Source organism: Xiphophorus hellerii, chromosome 20, assembly GCF_003331165.1.
Source record: "Xiphophorus hellerii strain 12219 chromosome 20, Xiphophorus_hellerii-4.1, whole genome shotgun sequence".
In the NCBI taxonomy this organism is placed as follows: Eukaryota; Metazoa; Chordata; class Actinopteri; order Cyprinodontiformes; family Poeciliidae; genus Xiphophorus; species Xiphophorus hellerii.
In genome coordinates, this window is record NC_045691.1 from 27,812,648 (window position 1) to 27,837,213 (window position 24,566).

At 44.3% G+C, this 24,566-nt stretch overlaps 1 protein-coding gene across 2 annotated transcripts in view; it reads left to right on the plus strand.

Annotated features, from left to right (window-relative positions):
- The window catches only part of lrig1 (leucine-rich repeats and immunoglobulin-like domains 1), a 47,233-nt gene extending 23,204 nt beyond the window's left edge, over positions 1 to 24,029 (plus strand). The window contains exons 4-19 of one of the 2 annotated variants that reach the window (XM_032550596.1): positions 2,794 to 2,931; positions 3,040 to 3,183; positions 4,831 to 4,974; positions 5,095 to 5,238; positions 7,197 to 7,340; positions 11,992 to 12,072; positions 14,509 to 14,580; positions 14,981 to 15,052; positions 15,559 to 15,722; positions 15,819 to 16,166; positions 17,439 to 17,720; positions 19,815 to 20,249; positions 20,324 to 20,458; positions 20,626 to 20,922; positions 22,086 to 22,093; positions 22,124 to 24,029. In XM_032550596.1, the coding sequence (XP_032406487.1) occupies positions 2,794 to 2,931; positions 3,040 to 3,183; positions 4,831 to 4,974; positions 5,095 to 5,238; positions 7,197 to 7,340; positions 11,992 to 12,072; positions 14,509 to 14,580; positions 14,981 to 15,052; positions 15,559 to 15,722; positions 15,819 to 16,166; positions 17,439 to 17,720; positions 19,815 to 20,249; positions 20,324 to 20,458; positions 20,626 to 20,922; positions 22,086 to 22,093; positions 22,124 to 22,318 (2,803 nt within the window). In that variant the 3' untranslated portion in view covers positions 22,319 to 24,029. Of the gene's footprint in view, positions 1 to 2,793; positions 2,932 to 3,039; positions 3,184 to 4,830; positions 4,975 to 5,094; positions 5,239 to 7,196; positions 7,341 to 11,991; positions 12,073 to 14,508; positions 14,581 to 14,980; positions 15,053 to 15,558; positions 15,723 to 15,818; positions 16,167 to 17,438; positions 17,721 to 19,814; positions 20,250 to 20,323; positions 20,459 to 20,625; positions 20,923 to 22,085 lie in introns of both variants that reach the window. The other variant, XM_032550595.1, reaches the window with a different exon arrangement.
- Positions 24,030 to 24,566: the final 537 nt, after the last annotated feature.

Sequence of the window (24,566 nt, forward strand, 5' to 3'; positions counted from 1 at the left end):
ATTATACTAATCATCATTTGCATTTAAGAAAATCTGAGAAAATATCACTTAATAATTTGGAACATGGTGTAAATACCTTTTTCATTTTTGTGTCCTGATTTGGCAGCTTTGAGACCCAACCAGACCCAACAGCCTGTTGGGTCTGGTTGCCAAGCAGTGTGGAGTCAGATTAGCTCTCTAAAATGGAGACATAAAAAATAAGTAAGAAGTAGTTTTTATCGTTAGCACTATAGTAATATATTATAAATATCACCCACCCCAACTTCAGAGTGAACATTTGGAACGATGTGAAATTTTTTTGTACTTTCCAAACCAGATCTTTTTAGAGCCCTGGTTCACCTCGAGGATAGTAAACAACCCCATACCTTGTCTGGGCACAGATCCATAAAATAAACAAGTTAGCTTGACTTGACTGAGGAACTAACGCCGAGCCATCTACACACCAGATGCCAGGCTCTCACAGTTCCCACAATGCGTTTGGCAGGCCTATTGAGGTCCCACAGACTCCCAGAATGCCACAGCAGGGTGACATGGGGTGTGGGGGGAGGGAAAGCAACAAAAAGTTTTAAAAACACAGTGTCAAAGTGACAGCGGAGCAGCACAAACTTTCTCTTTGTCCGCAGTCAGCTTCAAAGAGGCTCTTTAGAACAGCTTGGGATAAAAATCAAACAGATGATCTGATTTTCAAATAATTCTCCTTTTGTCCAGAGCGCCGACATCAAACCTAACGTTACTGCCCAAACGGCGGACCTCAAAGGTGTGGCTGGAGAGTGGGAGGGCAGCCCTGCTAGTGTAACTCTCCACACATCAAAAGGAGTGTCAAAATGATCCGGCCGAATGTTAATCAGGCGGTCAGAGGGCAATAATGAGATTTGGTATTAAGCGAAGTTGAGATTTGGTATTAAGCGAAGAATGAGAGCCTCGGACATCAAAGGAGAACAAGAGGTAACCGGGCTTCCTCTTTCATCGCAGACGTCAGCGGCCGTATGAGAACCGTTTTTTTTATAAAACGCCGCCATTGTAGCGACGTGGACTTCAAACGCTATCTGTCTCTAACACACAGCTGGGAACCCGGCTTTGGGAATGAATGTGGTTAATGTGGAGAGAGAGATGAGAGTTTGAGACCGATCTGTTTTTCCCAGCAAGAGGTCACCAGCTGTTGACCCCACCTCACCCGTCAGCGCTCCCTCCCCTCCTCCCTCACGCTCCTTTTCTTCTTCTCCAGTCCTTCCCTCCTTTTTTTTGTGGCTTTGGCTCACTGTAGCCACTGTCTGTAGCTCTGTCCCCTGTGTGTGTGTGTGTGTGTGTACATGGGTGCTCATCCTTAACCATTTCTGCCACTGTTTATTCAGGTGGGCCACTATGATGTGGCCCACACACACACACACACGCACACCAGAAAGTGTGTGTGGCTGTTGGTGTGTGTTCATCTGCTGGTAGAGAGCCAGAGAGGAAGTAGGGACTAACTTTGTTTTTATGAGTTTTCCTTAGGGAGCACCTGCTCTCTGTTGCATTTTGACACACACAAACTTACACACAGCAGCCATTATCATTATGAAGTTTGCAAGTAGATATATTCCTTACTATGTAATTACTTATATCTAAAGATTATGGGAATTAGTTACATATTCAATGCAGTCTATTTGTAACTCTTCTAGGCCTGTCACAATAACAAATCTCGCCTGACGACAAATTGTCACCGAAATTATAGCAATAAACAATTATATTGTCATCTTGAGACGATTTCCGACTAATATAATGCCACCGTAACTTTTAAAGTATATGTAACACTGGAAACGGGAGACTTTTTAAATAGCCATGAGACGTAAGCAAAACAGCCAAAGGCAATAAGTTAAATGGATATAAAAACCTAAACACAACCGAAACAGAACATAAAATGGATCTTGAAGTCTCTGTAAACAGAAAATTGCTGTTCCAAAAATATTAATCAATGGTCTCAGACAGGGAGAACAGTCAGTTAGGAGTTTTATAAATCAAAAGTGCAAACTAACAACAAAAACACTTCATTTTGAATAACTCAACTTGCGTTTCTTTGGCTTGCGATTTCCAACAGGACTCTCATGCTACAAGACCGCGCAAGTAACTGACGCCAGAGTTCATTCACTGCTGACGTACCTTTGCTAGCTAGCTAGCTTTTTGCATTTATCTTCAGTAACTGTAAATTTATCGCCACTTGGCTGGACAAAGTTCGTACATTTTTCTTGGGATATTGGCCTCAAATTCCATTCATAATGTTTTTTTTAAATTCTTAAATTTGAGTTGTTGAGACATGACCCTCAGCATTCTTTACTAGACCCCTGAACATGGCTGAAACACGTCTCCGTTAGACACATGCGGCGTGACCAAACATACGGCAAGCCAGGCGGAACGTTTCCGTGTCGCTAATCTCCACTGTGGTCCTTCGCTTTAGTTTTCCTGTCTTCTCAGTTTCTATTTCTTGGGGTCAACTTTAAAAAGCCAGACCCCGCCCTCATACTTCCCTGCGTCCAGAAACATGCTGCCATCAGTACATTTCAACACACGCCCGGTGACCGCCTCTTCTGTGTCCTTGGAGTTGTTTACAGAAGGCCGGCTTCTGCTTGGAAGCTCTTAGAGGACTCGGTTTGTGGCCACTTGGTTCTGTGTACCCTGCTCTCGCCGTGCCTAAGTGGGCTTAAGGAACTCGGAGCAGATTGGAGTGCCTTGATTGATTTGTACGCCGTGGGTTAAGCAAAGTCATTTTCATAACACACCCGATGCTAAAGGTTTTCCCTTTTTTTAATTTATTTTCAGACATCATAACAAGATCCGCACTATCGATGGCAGCCGAACCACGGAGCTGGTTTCCGTGGAAACGCTGGACCTGAGCAATAACGACATTACCGACCTGCGAGGGGACGGCTTTCCCGCCGGACTTCAAATCAGAGACCTGTAAGTATGACGGTTCTGCTTTTGTGTGGGTGTGTGTGTGTGTGTTCATCGGTATGCAGAAGACTGCTTCCCACCATGGCTTGTTGTAAATCTTTGTTCTTTTTCCAGATACCTGAGCAACAACAAGATCAGCACGCTGCAACTCGGAGCGCTTGATCACCTGGCTTTAACGCTGCAGGTTCTGAGACTGAGCCGAAACCGCATCAGCCAGATCCCGATCCGAGCCTTCCAGCTCCCGAGACTCACCCAGCTGTGAGTCCCGCTCTCTCTCTCTCTCTCTCTCTCTTTTTCTTTTTTTTAATCACAGTTTGTGCGTTGAAAGGTGTTTGGGTTTAAATCTGCGTGACCAGTTCACCTCCACAGTCAGGCTGGGAAACGAATGGGGCTTCCCTTGTGTATCCTTCGGAGACTTAAGAGAACCGAGAGGATTTAAGAGTTTGGGTCGAGGAGTGGCTTCCTAGTGTCTGTTGATTGAGCGCTGTGTGTTTAACATTTAGAACGCTGTTAGTGTGAGCTGTACCTCCAGGGGTGGATAAGGCCTGACAAGGTAAACACCAGAGTTGTATTATTAGTGATTTACTGCCTTCCTCCATATCCCCAAAGTGGTTAGCTCAATCCCAGCGTCGTGGTCCATTATCTTCGTCCGACTTCCCTCCAGCGTAACGACCCCATTTCGTTGCTCAACGCCTTCACTCCGGAGACTGGAGCCGCTCGTGTAATGGGAGTCCCACCCCGGGGTTTCTCAGGTGCCTTTTGTTGGACAGGTGGTCTGGATGACACTGTATCTCCAGATGCTAGCGGTGATGCATGCGAGACATAAAAGAACCTGTATGGATGTTTGTCTCCGGAAGCCCTGGGGGCTTTTAAAGCCTTCAAACACAGCAGCTGCACCGTTTAATGTTGCATACAAGAGGAGACTATGTGTAGTTTCTGCATCTTATGCTTTTTTTTTGTTTATGCTAACTTTATTTATTACAGCTAAGTTCAAAAGTAAGTCTTGTTTCTTGATGGATTCAGTGGTTCAAATTGGTTGTGTTGAATGTCTGTTTAGAATAAAGACAGCACATTTTGGAGAGAAAAAATAAGAAAAATAAAGTTGTTATTGGGCTGAGCGATATGGCTTAGAAATAAAATCTGATGATTTTTTTGTTTGTACACCAGATCTGATTTTCTGATTTTTTTGTGCTGTTTTTGCTAAAAACAAAATTTCAAATGACAGAAAATATTTTCAAACAGTTGTTTTTATTTGAATCGTCTCTTCTGTGAGTTATACGACGGATGGCCAGGCTACGGAAATATTTGTTTAATTGCGAGAATAAAATAATAGAATTTGCAGAATAAAGACACAATTTTGCCAGGAAAAACATTTTAAAATTAGGAGAAAAAAAGTTATTTTAATGAAAAAGCTTCTTGCTATCAAAATCTGACATGAATAGCCCATTCTGTGTGATTCCTTTTTCAAAATGGACATTTGTTCACACAATCGTTTCAAAGTTTTGATGATAATTTGATGCTGGTGAGTCAAAAGATTAATTATTTCTATTATCTGTAAAACTCATACTAACTTCACAAGATGCTCAACATCCCTCTGTTGAACTTTTTGTTATTATTTGTGTAGGAGTTCTCATAAAATTACTACTTCGTTTTACTAATATTACAGCTTTAATCTCGTAATAAGGCATCAGTTTGTTGCCTGGCCCTAATACTCTGACATAGAGTTGATCTGAATTCAATGACCTAATAAATAGAAGTTGTAAAACAGGCTTGTCAAGCACAATGGCTGTCCTTTTTTCTGACATCACTCTGAAATACAAAAACACAAGGAGCTGTTTCTCTGATTTAAAATATTGACTGTGTGTGATGTACTAGAGGTGCCGTGTCTGTCCGTCCACCCTGCAGGGAGCTGAACAGGAACCGGATCCTTCAGATCGAGGGTCTGACCTTCCAGGGTCTGTCCAGTCTGGAGGTGCTGAAACTACAGAGGAACAGCATCACCAAACTGACTGACGGAGCCTTCTGGAACCTGTCCAAAATGAAAGTCCTGTAAGTTAAACAAATTTGCATTCCTCGTCTTAAATTTGAGACAAGGGATGCTCAAACCTGTTGGAGAGGAAATGCTTACTGCTGTTGTTTCAGTTTTCTCCTAAAATGTACTTCCTGCAGGCACCTGGAGTACAACAACTTGACGGAGGTGAACAGCGGCTCCCTGTACGGCCTGAGCTCCCTCACACAGCTCTTCCTCAGCAACAACTCGATAGCCCGCATCAACCCCGACGGCTGGAAGTTCTGCCAGAGGCTGAGGGAACTGTAAGTCCTCGCAGGTTAACGAGCCTGAACCTTTTGAAAAAGACAATCCCCCCAAAAAACAAAAAAACTGGATACCTGGAGGACAGATCGAGTTGTGTTTTAGTGTTTTTTCTTTTTTTCAGTAACCCAACGCTCACCGTCAAGGCCTTCGCCCAGGGTTAGATAACATTTTCCTTTAACACTCTATACGCCACGTCGTTCTCAGGATAAGCCTGTTTATCCCATAATTAGAGCCGGGCTCAACGGGACACAAGCCCTTCGACAAGAGTTTTTGTGCTTGTCTCTGAAGCTTGAGGTTTCGGCAAAGGGCCATGTAATCCCCTGTTGTTTGTATTGTGGTAATTATGCTGGAGGATCGCCTCTACAGCCTTTTGTCTCCCGAGTTGTTATCCGCAGGTTTCTCTCTCTCTCTCTCTCGTTCTCTTTCCCCTGCGCTGTTGACACGAGTGTCGTAACGGCGCTCTAAAGTGCTTTGCTCGGCTCGGGGCGTCGCGAACCGTGAGGTAGCCTCAGCCGTCCGTGGCGCCGCGGGTTGTTTACGCCGAGCGGTCTGAGAGGATAAAGTGGTGGACGGCATGCATTCGAGTTTGCACTGTGTATCTCGGGGCTGCTTCCTGTGTGCACATCTTATGAATGGTAGATTGCTCCCGGTGCTCTGCACTCCCCACCCCAGATTGCATGAGTTTTATTATCTATAGAGCTACGATGAGCCTCACAGCTGATAGATGCGAATGACTCGTCTTTATGAGGAGGCTGTTATTGCATTCCCACTGTGCCTGGCTGAGCTGGTCATCGGTGGAGGGAATCTCTGCACACATGGCTGGTCAAGCAGACCTGACCACAGAGAGGGCCACAGAGAGGGCAATAAAATGCACAATAATGTCTTTGAGGGACTGTTGGAAGGTTCCTGCTGGAGGATTCATGATGATAATTAAGATGCAACTTTACCAACAGACAAAATGTAAAAAATAATCCTCCCCTCCCCAAAAAAACTGAAAAGAAGCACCAGTAAGGCTGTCAAAATGAGAAATCAATTAATTGCCTGAAATATTCCATCGAGCACAATAATTTCCATTTGGGCAACAATTGTTAAAAGAGATTTAATATCGTTGAAAAGCTGCCATTTTGAAAAGTGCTGCAAAGGTTTTTTATTTACTTTTTTTTTTTAGCAAAAGTCCTAACTGGCACTTTTGTTTTTTTTTTCTGTACATATATATCCAGATTATCATAAAAATTCCATTAAAACAACTAGAGATGCGAGTCAGGTATGGTTAAGAATATTTAAATTTAAAGGACTGAGGAATCTGTTTAAATATTCTAATAAAGAATTACCAACTCAGTTTTTTTTTTTATGAGTTCATGTTCTCAGACGAAAACTGTGTCAGCCAGGACACGGCTTAATGGTGCGCCTGTTTCTGAAATGCACAGAAATCAGATCCAGTTTTTCCAAAACCAACAGAAACAACTTTGATTCATTCAGCGTTCTTATCTCATGGGGGTGTGTGTGTGTGCGGGCGTGTGTGTGGGCGTGTGTGTGTGTTTTCTGCAGGCTTCCGAGTAAACAAATAGCACATTAACTGTACCACTCTTAGGATTGAGGGTTTTTTTTCTGGGGTTTACCACATTCTCTTGTTGGTGTGTAAATGTAGATTGTAGACACGTAACGTCCCAACCAGGACGGTTTCCTCCCTGCTTAATGATTTGGATCTCAGCTTTGCTTCCATGTCTGCTGAATCCATTCTGCTAGCAGCTTGTTACACCACGGAAAAAAAGACATCACAGGCTTGCAAAGCGCTTTCAAATCAGCCATGAAATTTAAGTCTAATGATATTGCAAGCTGTCTTTGTGTTCTGTAAACCTGTCATCTCCTTCCAGACCTCACAGCAAACGTTTTTTTTCTTCCCCCTGTCTGTCTGTGTCTGTCCCATCTTTTTCTGTCTGTGTCTTCTTCTGTTCAGGAATCTGTCGTACAACAACTTGACCCGTCTGGACGAGGGGAGTCTGGCCATGCTGGGGGATCTACACACACTGCGGCTGGGCCGCAACTCCATCAGTCACATCAATGAGGGGGCCTTTAGGGGCCTCAAGGCTCTACGAGTCCTGTAAGTGCACCACCCGTTATTACCAAACCCCAAACAGCCCCCCACCCCTCCCTCCCTCCCTCTCTCTCTCTTTTTCTCGCCCCTCATGAAGAGATAAGGTTAGACGTTCCACTTGGGAGCAGTGAAAGCTGAGCGGTGTTGCCTGTGTGATATTTGATATTTATGCTCAAGGATTCCCTTTACAAAGCGTCCTATTAGTCAGTCGCTCCAGGAAGTTGCGATCGCAAATATTAATGCAAATTCACTCATGATTCGCTAATTTTGTGCAGACTTGCAATGTCCAGCAGTCTGCACAACCTTTATGCAAATCTGAACGTTTTCTGACCAACCACTGCAACTGGGCTGAATTTTGACCAATCCCCTTGGCCCTCTTTCAATTTAACTTCCTGTTTCATGGCGTTTTTTGAAAGCCAAACCTGCAAGATGAGGCATGTGTGATGCTAAACTCTAACATTTTTTTTGCTAAATCCATTTAGACATTTTGTAGGACTTGCTTATACTGTCTAAACACTTCATGTTACCTTGGATGACCAATATAAAGTTCTTCTTTTGCACTTTGAATCCCCCTCAGGACTTGATTTTATTTGTGTTGTAAATGTTTTTTGCACTTTTAATATTGACAAAAATCCTGACTTTTTCAGGAAGGTTTCAACGTTTTTGGAAGACAATGTTATGACAAAAATAAAGTTAAAAAAAAAACTGCAACTTTTTGAAAAAGGTGCACACAAAGTCGACCACAATACTCACAAAACAACACTGCGACATCCTGGGAGGACTGATTAGCATTCATGTATATTCATGCCTGTTTCTTTTATTTTCTGTTGCCATTTGTTGCTTTTTCCTGCCTTTCTTTTCCTCTTTTTCTCCGGTTTGGTGGACAAGCTTGGACTTGAAAGCGTTGCTTTGTTGATATGCCTCCCTGCGTCTAGAACTTGAGAATAAAGACTTTTTCTTCCACCTTTTGCACAAGGTGCCAAAATAAAATAAAGGGAGAGAACCAAAGAGAGAAAAAGTCTATGGATAAATCCTTCAAAGCCTTTTGGGTCTTGGTTCTTAACTACAGTTTACTTGGCTCTGTTGCTTTCCAAGCTAGGAAAAAAAAACACACACACAACACAAAAAGCAGAGCCAGATCTCCATAGATGAGCTCTCTCACAGCATGCCGATCTGCCAAACACTGGTCTCTCTCTCTTTCTCTCTGTGACACACTGGGGGCTTGTTTACTGGTCACAGAGGGAAGAGACGAGCAGTTTTGATGAGCTCTAGGCTCTTTTCCCATGTTTTTATTTCTGGTGTTTAATCACCCATATTTTCCTTTATTTGTCTGGGGTTTTTTTATCTTCTGCTTGTTCTATTATCCCTGCGTGTTATCTCATGAAAAACACTTAATGCGCTTTGCCAAAGTATTCCTACCCCATATACTTTTCCACATTACAGCCACAAATCTTAATATATTTTATGAGGATGTTACGTCATAGGACAGGCAGAGGTCAGCACCCTTTACAACACTGAGTCATTTTTGCATTCGATTTGCATATTTGACCGTTCAAAGCAAAATAACCAGTTTTTACAAATTGTCAAATGTTTCCATAAAAGTAAACTATTGCATTTTTTCATAGAACCTTCAAATTTCAAATAGATATTAAAAATAATACTCCTTGTTAGGCCTGTCGCAATAAACGATAAATCAATTAATCGTACGATAAATTAAAACTATCAACCTCATTTTAATTATCGGCTTTATCGTCTCTTCCGGCCTTTTTCTCTTTCTGTTGATGACACTGAATGAAAAAAGGCTCAACTCCGGTGCTCTCCACTGATCCTCCCTTCCTCATTTCCTTAGTGTAAAGCCCAGCGCACACTGCACGATCTTAGAGCTGTCGGCCGATTGTCGGTCCATTTTCAAAACCTGACAGACCACACATTAGCCGACAGAAATCCTTGGTATAACGGTTCGATCGGGTTCGTTCCTGCCGTGTGGTGTCTAACAATGGGCACAAAATAATGGCTACAAGTTCAGTTAACTAATTTTAAAACCAGGCATCAATCAATGCTTTACTACAATCTACCTGCAATGCATGTGGCTAGTGTCAGCGTAAAGTCCTGACTGAATGAAAATCATTATAACCTATTTACGCCACGTTAACGAAGAACAGCTGAAAAGTTACCAGGTTTATCATCTGCGGTAGCAATTTCGCTCCAACTCCTCCTCTTGTCATTTCTATATTCTTTGCACGAAATGTTGAATAAACATTAATGTTGTTTCCACATATCATCTCCAATGTCCGCTGGACTTTGGGTTGCACCGTGTCAGCTGTTTGGGATTCCCCTCTGTAATTTCCCCTCAGAAAGCTGGAGGAGAATCCGCGCTTTCTGATTGGCTACCTGTCACATTCAACAGGCTGCGTTAAGCTCCCAGTCGGGGAAAACCCGATTTAGATCGGAGCGGCCACAACGATCTACCGTAACACACCACACGCTACAGGATGAGCGCTTACGAAATCGTAAGCAACAATCTTAGAACGCCTAACACTCTAAGATTGTCGTAAGGGGAAAATCGGGGCAAAAAATCGTGTAGTGTGAACTATTGCATCAGGTAGTCGATGTGCCCATCTTCTCTATTTAGATCTAATTATTACTGAAGGGCAACATAATATACAGACTTCATAATCTGCACTCTTTTGGTGAATGCAGTATTTATTTCCACTTTGGCTTTATGTTGTTTAGGTTTTATTCAAGTACATTTTTTATTAATGGAGACTGAGAATCCATTTTATTTTTGTTTTTGGTTGTTTTGTTTATTTTGTTTATCAATTCCAGTGTTAAGTGTTCTTTTGAAAATAAAGTGTATTTATCTTTGGCAGGAAATCGCATGCATTATTACGTAATTTCCATTAAATCGATGTAAAAAGGTCTTCAAACAATATTACCGTTTATCGCAATAATTTTTGAGACAATCGCTCAGCAAAATTTGTTATCGTGACAGGCTTACTCCTTGTACTTTGCAACCTAAAGGGAAAAAAAATACTTCACATAAACATTCAGTACATATAAGAGATGTATTAGAGATACATCTGAGAAACTGCAAAGGCATATATTTATTGCCCATACATTTTTAAAAGTTACTCAATACATAGTAATTTGGTCAAATTTACTAATAGCCAAAGTTAGAGGGTTTAAAAAGCCACGTAGGTGTCAGACCCCTGTAATAGACCTATTATTCAGAAGTGTAAGAAAAAAGTTACATGTATAAAATCTACATTTAGTCCCTTTTTTTAATGCAATACCCCTAAATACAGTTCTGTGCAAACATGTGAATTGATGTTTACAGCTATTTTGCAAAGATGAATGGGCAAAAAGTACTTAGCTGTGCAAAGCTTGTGAAAACATACCCCAAACGAGCTGATGCAGCAAAAAGAGGTGTTACGCAAAAACCTCCCAATGAAATACAAGTTTGCACTCGTAACATGAAAAAGTGGGAGAAAATACCAAAGGTACGAATACTTTTCTGTTCCATTTTTAATTTTGCAGGATGTTTTTGAAGACTCTCCTTTCCTTGTCCAAACCTCTGCCCTCTTTGTCTCTTGAGACAGGCCTAATCTAATCAGTGCAGGGGAGGACAGGCATAGGCAGGGCTCTGAAAAAGAGCTGGGGGAGCTTTAATTGGGTATGTGCTGCTGGTTGTGCTGGCATGGGGCTGGAGCCCACATCGGGGTGTGAAAGCTCTAAACAAGCCAGCCTGCCCTCTAATTCGGCCACGGGGGTCGCTGGCTCATTGGGGCCCACCCCCTTTTTCTGCCGGTCCCTCAGTTCCACGACGGCTCACCCACCCACCCCTGGCTTTGCTTTAACAAGGCAACGGCGATTCAGATCCAGCCAGCCAGAAAGTGTTGGAAATTGGCAGGCCTAGACGAGCCCCATACCAAAGGCAGCAGCCAGTGGAGGCTGAAAAGAAACGGAGGGGGGAGAGGGATGAATAAAAGATGCTTGGATAGTAAAGGGAGAAGGAGGTGCAGCTGACCATCAGCCTCAAAGGGGTTTCTCAAGTCGGAGGAAGGCCTTTGTCGATTCAGAGGAGTTCTCCAAGTTTGATGTGCTTGATCTTCATGTGGAAGGGGCAAGTCGTGGCTTCTCCTCAGCGATGACTTCATCTGAGAGTTTGTTGCACCTCACAGATGCATTCACAAGCTCCCAATGTGCTGTAAAAGAAGTCCCTCTTTTCTATTGATTCTATTGTCTATCTGCCTGACCCTGGCCAAGCTTAGCCCCCTACCGCCATTAAGAGTCTTGGTCGTACCCTACCTGCCACCATTACTCCCAGTTGCCCGCCTCCGACGAGGCATTGTGCTCTCGCCAGTCCCCTCCATGCCATCATGAATTAAACATACGCTCCCTTGCATTGGGGGCTTGCGTCCTTACACGCACTTCTCCATCCCTCTTGAAGGAAAGAATTTGCTCAGTTGGCAGAGCAGAGCAGCAGAGGGGCTCTTCAGGCCAGGTGCCGATGGGGGGGAGGAGGGTCGGAGCGTGGGTGAGCAGGCAACCATAACTTTCAGGGCTGGGAAACTCTTCCCTGTAGAGAGACCCCCATCCTCGTCCATTTCCTTTTGGTCCTTCTTACCCCCCCTCTCTTCTCTCCTTCTCTCTGCAGGGAGTTGGACCATAACGACATCTCTGGCACAATAGAGGACACCAACGGGGCCTTCACTGGATTGGACAAGCTCAACAAGCTGTGAGTAGCTTCCCCACATTCATTCCCACCCCCTCCATTTCACTCCATTGTCCTGAGACTCTCTCTGCTCTTCTTTGAAAACAGGAGAACAGAAAAAATGTTTCTGTTCAAATTGAAAGTGTCCATCCAAGTCCTTACTTACTCTTCACTTCCAACTACTTTTTTTAGAACCGTAAAACCCTCATACGTTAGGGTGCATTCACACTAACCCTGTCTGGTCCACTTTAACTGAACTCTAGTTTGTTTGTCTGGTTTTTTGGGGGAGGTGTGAATGCACAATCAAACTCTGGTTCACCTAAAAACCTAGGTCTCGGTTCGTTTGAACGCAAAAAAGCAGGAAGTACACATTAGTGCAAGGCATTCTGGGTAAATACAACCAAAACAAATGCAAGAATCAAGCGCTAGCGGGAGAAATGGCTTTTACCAAAGACAAAACAGAAATCTTACAACCACCAAAATTTGGCACTACTCTTATTTTTGTTTACAATTTGTGAAGAAGGATTTTGGCTCATGTCTTCTTTGGAGGTTTTTGTTTTGTTTTGTTCGAGAAGTTCTCGGTGCAGTGCCACCACAGACGGGGGGTAGACAGTTGGATTGTTTGACTCAATTCAGTGTGAAAGCGGAACCAGCTGAAAATGTAACAACTTTGGTCCCCAATCGAACTCAGTCTACCAGACAATCAGGTATGAAGACACCCTTATTCTATCACCAAAACCTGGAAACAAACGAGATATCCAAGTGATGATAGTGGTTCCTGGTTTGTTCAGGACTTCGAGAGTGTAATCCTCCACAATTTGGATCATGATGCTCCAGAGCTTCCTTTCAGAGTATCCTCTGGTAATTAGCTCCTTGGTCTAATAATGGCGGAACAGTATAATAACAGGAGAAGGCCGCTGACTGATGTTTGGCTTCAGTGCCAGCGACTGCCCTGTGGAGCTCTAATCCTCGAGGGATGATGTCCTGCAACTTCTGGGTGTGAATCTGTTTTAACAAAGAGATGTTGAATAATTAGATTGTTGATAGGATGCTGTAGATGTCGAGCGCATGCCGAGGAGTTCAGTTAGCCATAACATTCAGGTGCATCTCTCTAGTTATGTGTGAAAGTTGTACGAGTTTCTTTGCCTATAACTGAGCTGTTCTATATCAAGTTAGCGATTTGTGAAATTGGAGCGAGACAGAAGTCTTTGTGGCGCTAGGCAAGCAATCATCAACCTGCAGGATGAAAAGACGACGTCCAGCCAAGATGGTTCCCAGTGTGAGCACTGCCAAAAGAAAGAGCCCAAGAAATGTGGAGAGAAAGGGCTTTTCTTCCAGCTGGCAGGGGTTCACTCCCCCAATAGGCTCATTTCTATTTCTGCTCTGTGGCTCTCCGTTCCTCTGCTCCCCTCATTCCCACTGTCTGTTGTTGGGAGCCGGGAGAGGGTGAAATCGAGGGCCGTATTCAGTCATCAAACATCAAACGCCTCGCCTGCCCCGCCCTCTGACCCTGCCCCCTTTTTTTTTTGTTTGTTTTTTTTGTCGTACCGTTGGCGGAAGCAGTCCTCTGTGTCCCAAAGCTGTCAAAGCGAGCCATGGGAAAAAGAAAATGTAGAAGGGGAACAAGAAGAGGACTTCAAAGTGTCCAGCATATGGTGCTTTGCAAATGCCTTCCTTCTTCTTGATCCTTTCCACATTTTGTCTTATTATAGCCACAAACTTCTCAGTATCTTAGTGGTGGAACGAAAAAGGACAGATGGTAGGGCTGGTCGATATGGCTTAAAAATAAAATTGGCAGTTTTTTTCATACCGTTTTAGCCAGGTTTTTTTTTTTTTTCCTATCTTTTTTGTCTGCAAAAAAAAGTTGTTCATTAGCGGTGAGGGCTACATTTTCTGTTTTTCGGTTTGCATAATGTTCAACATTGTTTTTTTTATTTATTTTGATTTTAAGCAAGATACGTTTACATTATATATTCCCATATATTCCGGTGCATGTCCAACTTTTCCATGGCAGTCTGAACAGCTCAATTCTGATCTTTCCATGCAAACAAACAAAAGCAAAAAACAGATTTGTTCCACTTGTGGTACTAGATCGAATACATATCTGATGGGTTTTTTTCTATCTTCTAGGAAATTACAGAAAATATTTTAAAAAAATTTGCTTTTATTTCATTCATCCTTCCTGGGAGTTTTCCGAAAATTCAATCTTCATAAACAGAAAACTATTAATTGATAGAATCAATTTATCGATTTAAAAGATGGTCTCACCTACAAAACAGATAAAGTTGTCTTTGAAAAGCAATTCCTCCTGTCTAAGCTTTACCCAGTTCACATTTCCAGCTCCCCCAGTCCTTTTTCTTTTCATCAGACCCACCCTCTCTAATTGTGCGTCTCTCTCTCTTCCCACCTCTTCTTCCCCTCCCTCCATCAATTGACACCCTGCGTGTTCTGCGACGGCAGGACTTTGTTTAGAAACAAGATCAAATCGGTGGCCAAGAAAGCCTTCGCCGGCCTGGAGACCCTGGAACACCTGTGAGTACCCCACAGCAGAACGACTGGGCGTAAAGACCAGCAGAGGGAGGGCGGGGGAGCAGAGATTGCCTAAAAGTAGCTGGCAGAGGCGAGGTTGCTAGCAATTTAATAGGGTCTTTGTAAAAGGAGAAGACAGAGCAGCCAGCTGCCTCTGTCTCGTTAGTCTAGCTCAATCTCTGCCTGGATCTGTTTTTTTTTTTTCCCCTCCTTGCCTGGGAACAAGCTATTGAGCATATGGTGAGCTCTGCTGTAAAAACAGAATCCCTATCAGACTTTTTGTTTAAGGATTTTGTTAAACGAATGTCAGAGCTAACCTGCATTTGAAAAAAACCCTCAATATCTCCACCTTAGCGTAAAACCGTCACACACCTGATTTAGCCAATTTCCTCCGTGTTGACAGGAACTTGGGTGACAACGCCATCCGTTCTATCCAGCCTGATGCGTTCAGCAAGATGAGGAACCTCAAAAGCCTGTGAGTGGGAGCATTGTTTTATATAATTTCACATTATATACAATTCACCCAAATTGAGCTTCTTTTTTTTTGCATGTTACAACAAAATTCAAGATGTTTTATCAAGATTTAATGATACACCAATGCAGGGTTTTGCCCATGAAACTAGCTAAGCCTGGTGGTAGGGAAGCTTGAGCTCATCCTGCAACTTTCTGTGTTTTTGAGTTAAAAATTGTATAAAGCTGAGAAGAAATTTGAAAATATCATTATGTAACTACGTGCTATTGGAAGACTTGACCAACAATACCTAAACACCAACTATAAAGTCTTAAAAAACCCTAAAATAAATAAAGCAAGCAAAGCTTAGCAAGTGAAGCCTGGTGGCCCGCCAGGCTTATAATGCACTGGGGAAGACCCTGCCAATGGAAAGTCATGCACAGTTATGAAGAGGAAGGAAAATGACAAGGTTTTAAAACGTTTGCGTAGATAATCTTAAAGGTGATTTAGTGTGCTCTGCTCTCCTCTAGTCTCATCCTGAGCAACAGTTTCCTCTGTGACTGCCAGCTCCAGTGGTTGCCTGTCTGGCTGCACATCCATGGCCTACAGGCGGGTGTAAACGCCACCTGTGCCCACCCAGTGAGCTTGCAGGGAATCAGCATATTTGAAGCGCCCCAAAACAACTTTGTGTGTGGTAAGCTAGGTTTTTCAAGTGTGCGCTTTTTTTGGTCATTCCCACATGCCGCCATATGTTTCCTGACCTGCTTTTTGAACGACCGCTTCTGTCCAGACGACCTTCCCAAGCCTCAGATCACAGTCCAGCCGGAGAACACGGTGACGGTGCTCGGCAGCGACTTGCGTCTCACCTGCACGGCGGCGAGCAGCAGCTCCTCCCCCATGACGTTCGCCTGGCGCAAAGACCAGGAGCTGCTCCGCCACGGCGAGATGGAGAACTTCGCGCATGTGCGCACTCAGGGCGACACGCCCGACACGGCGGCCTTCACAGGAGGCGTGATGGAGTACACCACCATCCTGCACCTGCGGCGTGCCACCTTCGCCGATGAGGGCCGCTACCAGTGCATCATCACCAACCACTTTGGCTCCACCTACTCCAGCAAGGCTCAAGTTGTCGTCAACGGTACGTTGTTGTTGCAGGATTGATCACGCGGAAGGGAAATTATTTCTAGAACACAGAAAAACTGTAGAATACTTTTAATCTTTGTTTGGTAAGCTTTCGCTCAAATTAATTGTCTCTTCCTTGGCCACCATCTACTCTAGCATGAACTTGCTAATCAATAAATTTGGCTGTATTTCAATAGAAGGTTCCTGACCATCTTTCTGAAAATGAAGTTTTACAGAATTGCCGCACTAGTATTTATTTGTACTATTTGTCTTTGTGTACAAACCAGAAATCCGCTGAACATGTAGCTTGTTTTTTTCTGTCTGGTTAAAGACAACCAAAACAATTGTGTGAGTCTGAAACACTATCGGGAGAAATGGCTCATGATCTTCTGCAACCGCTAAAATCTGACGCTACTCCATTTTGAGCCCACGTCTTTTTCAGAGGCGTTGCTGTTGCTTTCTTAAGTAGTTGTTGGTGCAGCGCCACCACAGGGAAGGAGGTGAATAGGTCTTTCGTTGCAGTGAGAAAGCAAACCGCGCTAGCTGAAAATGCTACAAAGGTTGCATTTTTGAATCAGGTGTGAAGAAACCCTAAAAGTAGCTCTTGTCAGTATAAGTGAGGAGTTTAAGATCAAGTCAGCAGAAGCAAAAAAAAAAGAGTATTATTGGATTAGATTTCCAAATACGTCAGCAGTTTACTTAGGCTGCCAAAAAGCAAGAGAGAGCAAGACTTTTAGCAGATAAGAGCTAATAATAAAAGTTATTCTTTCCAACTTTTAACTTTAAACAGAACATGCAGAATTAACTTAATAAAATGAGCCACAATCTCTAGGGGGTAGAAGGTTGCTACGCTAGCTGGGCTCTTTTAGTATTTGTGGTTTAGTATTAAAGACACTTTAAAATGTTATCTCCATCATCACTTGGTTGTAAAATAATCCTCTTTTACAGTGACTGATCTCATGTCACCTCTGCTTCTTACATTAATAATTAATGACAGATCCCAGGAGGAAGGCTAGACAGAAATATTTTGAATGCTGTTCTTATTACACTAATATACCATAAATCAGTGTTCGGAGCATTTCTAGTACAAATATCTTGGAGAAAAACAGTTTCCTGTAGAATTCTGCTAAAAGATTTTGGGTACAAAGTCCAAGAACATCTGGAAAAAGAAGTGAATCGCTCGATAATCTTTAACATCTGCCATTAAATTCTGAAGTAAAAGTTCTGCTCAGAGTAGATCTCGGAACGAAAACCTACAAAACGGCATTGATTATTCCTTTCTCCACAGTCCTGCCGTCTTTCCTGAAGACTCCCAGGGACAGCACCATCCGCACGGGCCACACCGCCAGGTTGGAGTGCGCCGCCGAGGGCCACCCGGCGCCCCAGATCGCCTGGCAGAAAGATGGCGGCACGGACTTCCCCGCCGCCCGGGAGCGCCGGATGCACGTCATGCCCGACGACGACGTGTTCTTCATCACGTACGTGAAGTCCGAGGACATGGGCGTGTACAGCTGCACGGCCAAGAACACGGCAGGCACCGTGTCGGCCAACGCCACTCTCACCGTCCTGGGTAAGAGGTTTCCCACGGCGACGTGTGGAAATAGCCGGGCGCTCGGTTGGGAATCGGTCAGAATGAGGAGCTTTTTTATTTTTCTTTTCTCGGCAGCTGCGGCCGTGCTGCGGGTCAGGGGGCAGAGGTCGTGGATAGGGGTCAGAGTGTGGATGGTGATAGGGGGGGGTTCTCACAGAGGGGCGTTTGTTAGGCATTCCCACCCCCTTCTCTCCTCTCAGTGGGAGGGACTACCTCGCTGCAGGCCTCACTGCTCCCAGTTTATTGGTTGTTTTACTCAGCAAACAAAACAGACTTCACTCCTGTAAGCAGCGCAGCGCACACACAACATCTTTGTGATTAGATGAGCAATGCAGCCCCCTGAAGCAAAAAAAGAAAATAAAAAAAACTATTATTCTCAAACTTTTAGATTTAGGTTAGCCTTCTCTGCTAATCTACCCTGCAACGCAAAACACTGAATCAACAGAGCCTGTGTGCCGAATCTGTGATGTTTGGGTTGGTGCAGGGGGATGGTGGCTGCAGTCGAGGGGCCCCTGTCTGGAAAAGAAAGATGGGGGGAGGAGAGGAGGGGTGAAGCAAAGGAGAACTGGTATGTATGGGGAGGGGAGGACTAGAGGGGGAAAAAAACAAAAAGAGAGGAGGGGGGATTGATGGAGATGGAGAAAGTATAGATAGAAGAAAAATTGGGGAGGCTGAAGTGGGTTAAGTGAGATCTCTTAATCTGTATATCCCACCGTGAGGGGAAGTGTCGAGTCTGAGAGGCTGACCCTCTCACACGCACCCACGCCCACACCCACACACACACACACACACGCACACCCCCACACACACTCACTCTCTCTCTCTCTTGCACCGAATTCAATGCAGCTCATTCTCCAGAATGTAAAAGTCACTCAGAGACACACTGGCTGCATTGTTCCACAGAGGATTCTCCCGCAGAGGAAATCTTGTTAGTGTGTTGTGATAAAACGTTAACTGATGCCACAGTCGATGAGATGCAGGAGGAACGTTGTTGAATGAGACGGGGCTTTTCTCTGGGATCCTGCCACTATTCTACTGTAATAATATGGAGCAGAAACCTTAGAATGTTTTCAGCTCAATTTCTGCAGAAATTGTGCCAGGACAGGGCACAATCCTGGCACAATGTTTTACCGGTAATGGTGGCGTTTGTTTAAATCAGCTGAGTTCCTGGAGTTGACCAGTAGTATTTAAGCAGACTTGGGGTCTGGATCAGGAGTCTGCAAACTTTACAACCCAAAGAGCCATTTTACCCCCTAGTGATGCTACAGAAAACCTTTTTAGAGCTGCAAAACACTACATGACCTTTTGAGAAAACTAAACTTTAGGGTTGTAAAATATACAAAAAATAATAAAGGGTACAGTTTAATTTACAGCATGCTGATATAAATGTAACAAAACCAGATGTGGTGTGCTGATTATTCAGTTGGGGCGCCAATTATTCAGTTTACTACAGATTATTAAGTTACACAGTCAAAAGTTGACAGGTTAAATATGAAAATATAACCTGTCAGAAAGAAAAATGTGGGATAATTTTTCAAATTTTTTTTGCCAGATTTGTAAAAAAAAAAATCATACACAAGTAAATGAGAAATTGAAATATGTCAGAATATAAAAAAGTGTTATTTATACATTTATGAATGTCTCAGTTCCAGAATAAAATATTAGAAAATAAAGTATCTGTGGTTGATGCTGGTGCAGTCTCCACCCTAATGACAGGAAAAATAGATCTAAGGAATTGTAGATGTTTACAGTCATTCTATGGTGGACATTTTGTGCAATTATTTACTCATTCTTCACGGTTTTTAGTTAAGTCAACGAGAGCCACTGTGAAATATCCAAAAGGCCACAAGTTGGAGTTTAAGTCAATGTTCTTGTTGCTGAGAGACTAAATGTTGACGCTTCCTGTGTTGCTTTCTGACTAATATCTTGTCATCTGTGACAGCGGCACCCTCACCCAAGGAAACTTAAGATCTTAAAATTAACCCTGCTATTCTGAGTCATATATAATTTGGTAACTGGAGAAAAAAAAACGGCATCAAATTCCAACCCCCTTCCTCCTTCCTTGTTCTCCAGAGACTCCCTATCTGGCACAGGAAATGAAGGACCGCAGCGTGGCGGTGGGCGACACGGTGGCGCTGCAGTGCAAAGCCCTTGGCAGTCCGCCCCCACGCATCACCTGGCTGCGTGACGACCAGCCGCTGCGACCCTCCGACCGGCACTACTTCACCCCAGGCAACCAGCTGCTGGTCATCAGCGCCGCCGTGGCGGAGGACGCCGGACGCTACACCTGCCTCATGTCCAACACACTGGGCACGGAGCGCGCCCACAGCCAGCTGGCTGTGACGCAGCGCAGGGGCTCGTGTGCGCAGCCGGCGGGCCTCAGCATGTTCATCATCGGCATCATCGTCATCGCCGTGGTGACGAGCATCGTGGCCACGTCGCTGGTGTGGGTCTGCATCATCTACCAGACGAGGAAGAAGAGTGAAGAGTGCAGCGTGACCAACACGGGTGAGTTCAGAACCGAGAACCAAAGAGGATCCTGATTGATTCCGGTTTCTAACGTCTCCGTTTATTCGCTCCAGACGAGACGATCGTCCCTCCGGACGTCCCCAGCTACCTGTCGTCTCAGGGCACGCTGTCCGAGCGGCAGGACGTGTGCATCCGCGTGGAAGCCGGAGGTGGACCGCAGCCCAACGGGCATGTCGTGGATGTCTCAGGTACCCATCAGTCCCCCCACCGCTGCCTCGCTACTCCAAATATTTGTTCTGCCAGCAGCCTCCGGTGTCTCTGAAAGCCTGCTCAGAGTCGTAAATAACTACCAACAGACACTCTTAACACGATTTACTGCCTTCAAATGATTTATCTCCCTCCTCCGCGGCTGCAGGTTTCGACGGAGCGGTGGTGTGCACAGACTGCATGGAGACCGGCAACAGCTACTCCAACGACTCCGACTACCTGGCCCACGGATACGGCCTCGCTCGGGGCGCCGAGTACCAGCAGCAGCAGCTGCTGGGGCCCCCGCGCTACTCTCAGTGTAACCCGGGGGAACCGAGGGGCACGGGGTCGCACGTAGCCGCTCCGCTCTGCAACGGCACTCCCCGCGGAAACCGAAAGGACACGCAAGGATCCACTTTCCCCAAAAATCACGACACGATAGAGAGGAGTCACGACGAGCGAAAAGGTTCGTGTGCAGATCTGGGATGGGTTTTTTTGGGGTGGGGGGGGTTGTTCTCATTGCTTGGAGGAAAATCAAAAGAAAAAAAAAGAAGTCAACAGTAAGCCATAAATTTAGCTGAATTCCTGAATCTTTACTCTCTCACAGGAATATCGCTTACATCAGGTGAGCTCATAGAGAACTGAAGAGAAACTCAGGAGTCCTTGTCAATTTGCATCTGGTTGTGAGTTATTACTGCATGACCAGAGTCCCTCAGGACATGAGAGAAAAAAAAAAACAACCAAAAAACGCTGAAATAAAAACCTCCCCGCGCCGCCAGACTCCTGCGGCTGCGTGTGCAGGCCTGCGCTGGGATTTAGCCGGGGAGTCATGTGATTGGAATTGGCTTTCGAATGCCGATTCTCACCTCTGCATGTCGGCGCAGCTCTGTGCTCACATTCCACTCCCTTAGTTTCCTGAAGCTGAATGATTGGTTTATGCACAAGCCCTGCCACAGCCCAGGATCATTATGTGGAAGAGACGACCAGTAAATCCACTACAGGAAATTCGTTGTCATTTTTAAAGAACCGCCATTTTATTTTGTATTGTAAAATGAAGAAAAACCTAAACTTTTTATTAAAAAAAAAAAAGAAAAAAATAGATGGATATACTTCCATCTGTGGTGTTTTGATATTTGGAGAAGATGTATAATTTCCAACCTGATGACTAGAAGAAATTTGTCTTCAAATTGCCAGTAAAGACTTTAAAAAGTCATTACTTGTGTCATTCTGCTGTGAAAATCTAATTCAGTTACTCCACAAAGAACTGTAAAACTATTTTTTACAGTATTTCGTATTTTAAAACACATTTATCAAGTGTAGCCATTGTGGAAAATCTAGAAAGCCACTAATGGCTTCGGAGCTTTAGATGAAAGCATATTTATGTGTCAGAGTGGCCTAGTCAAAGCCCTGCCATCCTAAATCCAATTAAGAATCGGAACTTTGGCGTTTGCAGATGCTCTCGAGTTATTTGGTGGAGAAAAATGAAGCGTCTCTACAAAATATTTAGTTAATAGGCTCAACACAATTACAAATCTATTTGTTCTACTTTGTGATACTTCTGTCTTGGCCTTTGCCACCGTCGATGTCGTTGACGTGACGTTTTCCCTCCCGTGTGTCTTTGTCTCGCAGCCAGCAGAGCGGGACACGCGTTGGCGGGACACGCGTTGGCGGGACACGCGTTGGCGGGCCCGCCGTCGCAGGACGACTCCTTCCACGAGCCGGTGAAGCTGCCCGGCGGGACGAGCCGCCTGCGCACGGACACCGACTGCGAGCCTGAGCTCAGGCAGACTCTGCTGCCTAACGGACACGCCCTCAGAGCCTCTCAGAATGAGAGCGCCCCCCTGAGGAGAGCCAGCGACTAGCAGACACTGAATCAAGCCCCAAAATGTGGACTTTTTTTTTTTAAGAAAAAAAAAAAATTCTTTCTTTGCACTGGGAAATAAACTGCTACCTCACATCGAGGGGAACGATCCCGAGCCTCCCGGATCCGAGGACCGACACGGCGATTCCGGGGAGGACCAATAGGGAGAGAGTCCAGAGTTTGAAGATGGAGCTTGTGCGGGTGGCGTCCCGCCCGAGCGTATCGGCTGTACATTGTTTAAAACCTTCATTTGGGAGGTGACCGGTTTAAAGAAAGAACTGTAGCGCCCCAAAAAAATAATAATGTGACTTGCATTTGAAGCATGCAAACAGAGAGAATCTTGTACAGTGTAATTATGTGCAGTAGAGGGGGAAAAAAGAGAAATATACAGTGGGACTTTTGACTGTACATAAGAGTTTTCTTATATATTATATAACTTTTTCAAAAGAGTGTTTGAATATATGTGCATGGCAAAGAAAGAAGTGATATTTTTATTGTTAGGGGAAAAAGAAAACAGCCTTTTTCAGCTTTTACCAACATCCAGCTGCAGTGCCTTATTGCATGATCAAAGATTCAACCTGTGATTTTAATTTAATTTTTTTTTTTTTTTTTAAAAAGAAACTTTTAAAAAATAATAATACAGGTACACCCTTTATCGCAAACAAAACACTTGGTTGCACTTGACGGTATGTTTTTAGTTTTTTGTAAAGCGCCACCAGCTATGGCCTTACAGAAACACAGTTCCTGTGCGTTGTTGCGGTATGAAGGAAGAGCTTTGATGTGAAACCGTTTCGGTACGTTTGTGGGTCAGTCAGTCAGCTCAAGCACTTTTTAAATTCTTCAGAAACAGACCGTGCACATCGCCTGTCAATAGGGATACGGGGAACCTGCTCCGGGTGGAGCACTTTTTTCAGAGTCACCAGAACATGTGCCGTCAATGTTTTTCCACCCGTTTGATATCGTTATGCTACAGATTGCCACAGAGCTGCTCTGAACCTACTAGGATTAATGTGTTCACTCAGGGTGGTTGAATTTAGTGACATTGTGACAAATGTCATGAAACTTTTATCATCACCTGGAAGCAGCAAAAGCCAAAAATGACCCCGAATATAAATGGAGATGCACCGATCAGTGGCCAATATTTGGCACATCTTTAGAGTTCCAAGATGAAACTCTGAGATTTCCAAAAAGCAGCGAACTCCATTCGGTTTCCTACCGAAGGTGAGCGAACACCTATATATATAAACAGTCTTGCGTCTTATGTCAGTATCAACTTCCATGCCAAGGAGTGTTGCCAGCACAGCCTGGTGTTAATAAATAGGGAAAACAAAGGCAATTTTGAAATATTGGCTAATATGAAAATCGGCCGATTCCAGTCACCAGCTGAAGTATCGGTGCATCTCTACTCGTCACACGGAAGGCGGTGTCTTTCCCTCTCCATTCATTATCTATGGAGCCAGCGTAGTGACGCGACAGTCGCTTAAATTTCGAGCTTGTAGACAGCGACAAAATCTTTTTACATTTTTCCCCCAAAAGTTTTCAGTTTTTATCGCTGTCCACTATGCCGCGTCCCGTGTGTTGGGTTCACGCCCCGTCCGTGACGTTGAGCCCATAAGGCACATTCACAATTGAAAGTTACAATCGTGCTTTGGTCACGAATTTGGCTTCATTTTATGACGTTACTGCTGTAATCTTCCTGTTGTAGCAAAAAAGAAAAAAAGGCCAGTATTCCACCCACTTCCATCACTGCAGTTCAGATACGCCTCATGTCTTGAGGGTAAACGCTGTGAACCGCCGGGAAGCTTGTGAAAATGCGCTCTAACCAAACTCGGATCGGTGCGTTCAGGCACCCTCCGCCTTCTCCCACAGTCCCTGAACACACCGGGCCACGTTCAGTCGGAGCCGTTTCATTGGGTTTCAGTACCAGAGGTAAAGCGGAGGACATCGTCCTCCTGTTACACCTACCAGAGGTGACTTTACCTCCGAGACCACTCAGAGATTTTTTCCCCCCTCCTTCACCCTAAAGGGACGATAGACAGAGAGAGAGCGAGGTGCCGTTCATGTTCTGAGACTAATTTATTGAAGCAAAGCGTCTGTACCAATGTCAAAGCTAAAATAATAATAAAAAAAAAAACAGTGAAGTGTCTAACATGGCATTTAAGTGTCTAATAAAATCACATTTTGCTATGATGACCGGTGTCGTGCCTGTTTTTTTGTTTTTTGTTGTTTTTGGTTTTTTTGTTCCTGTT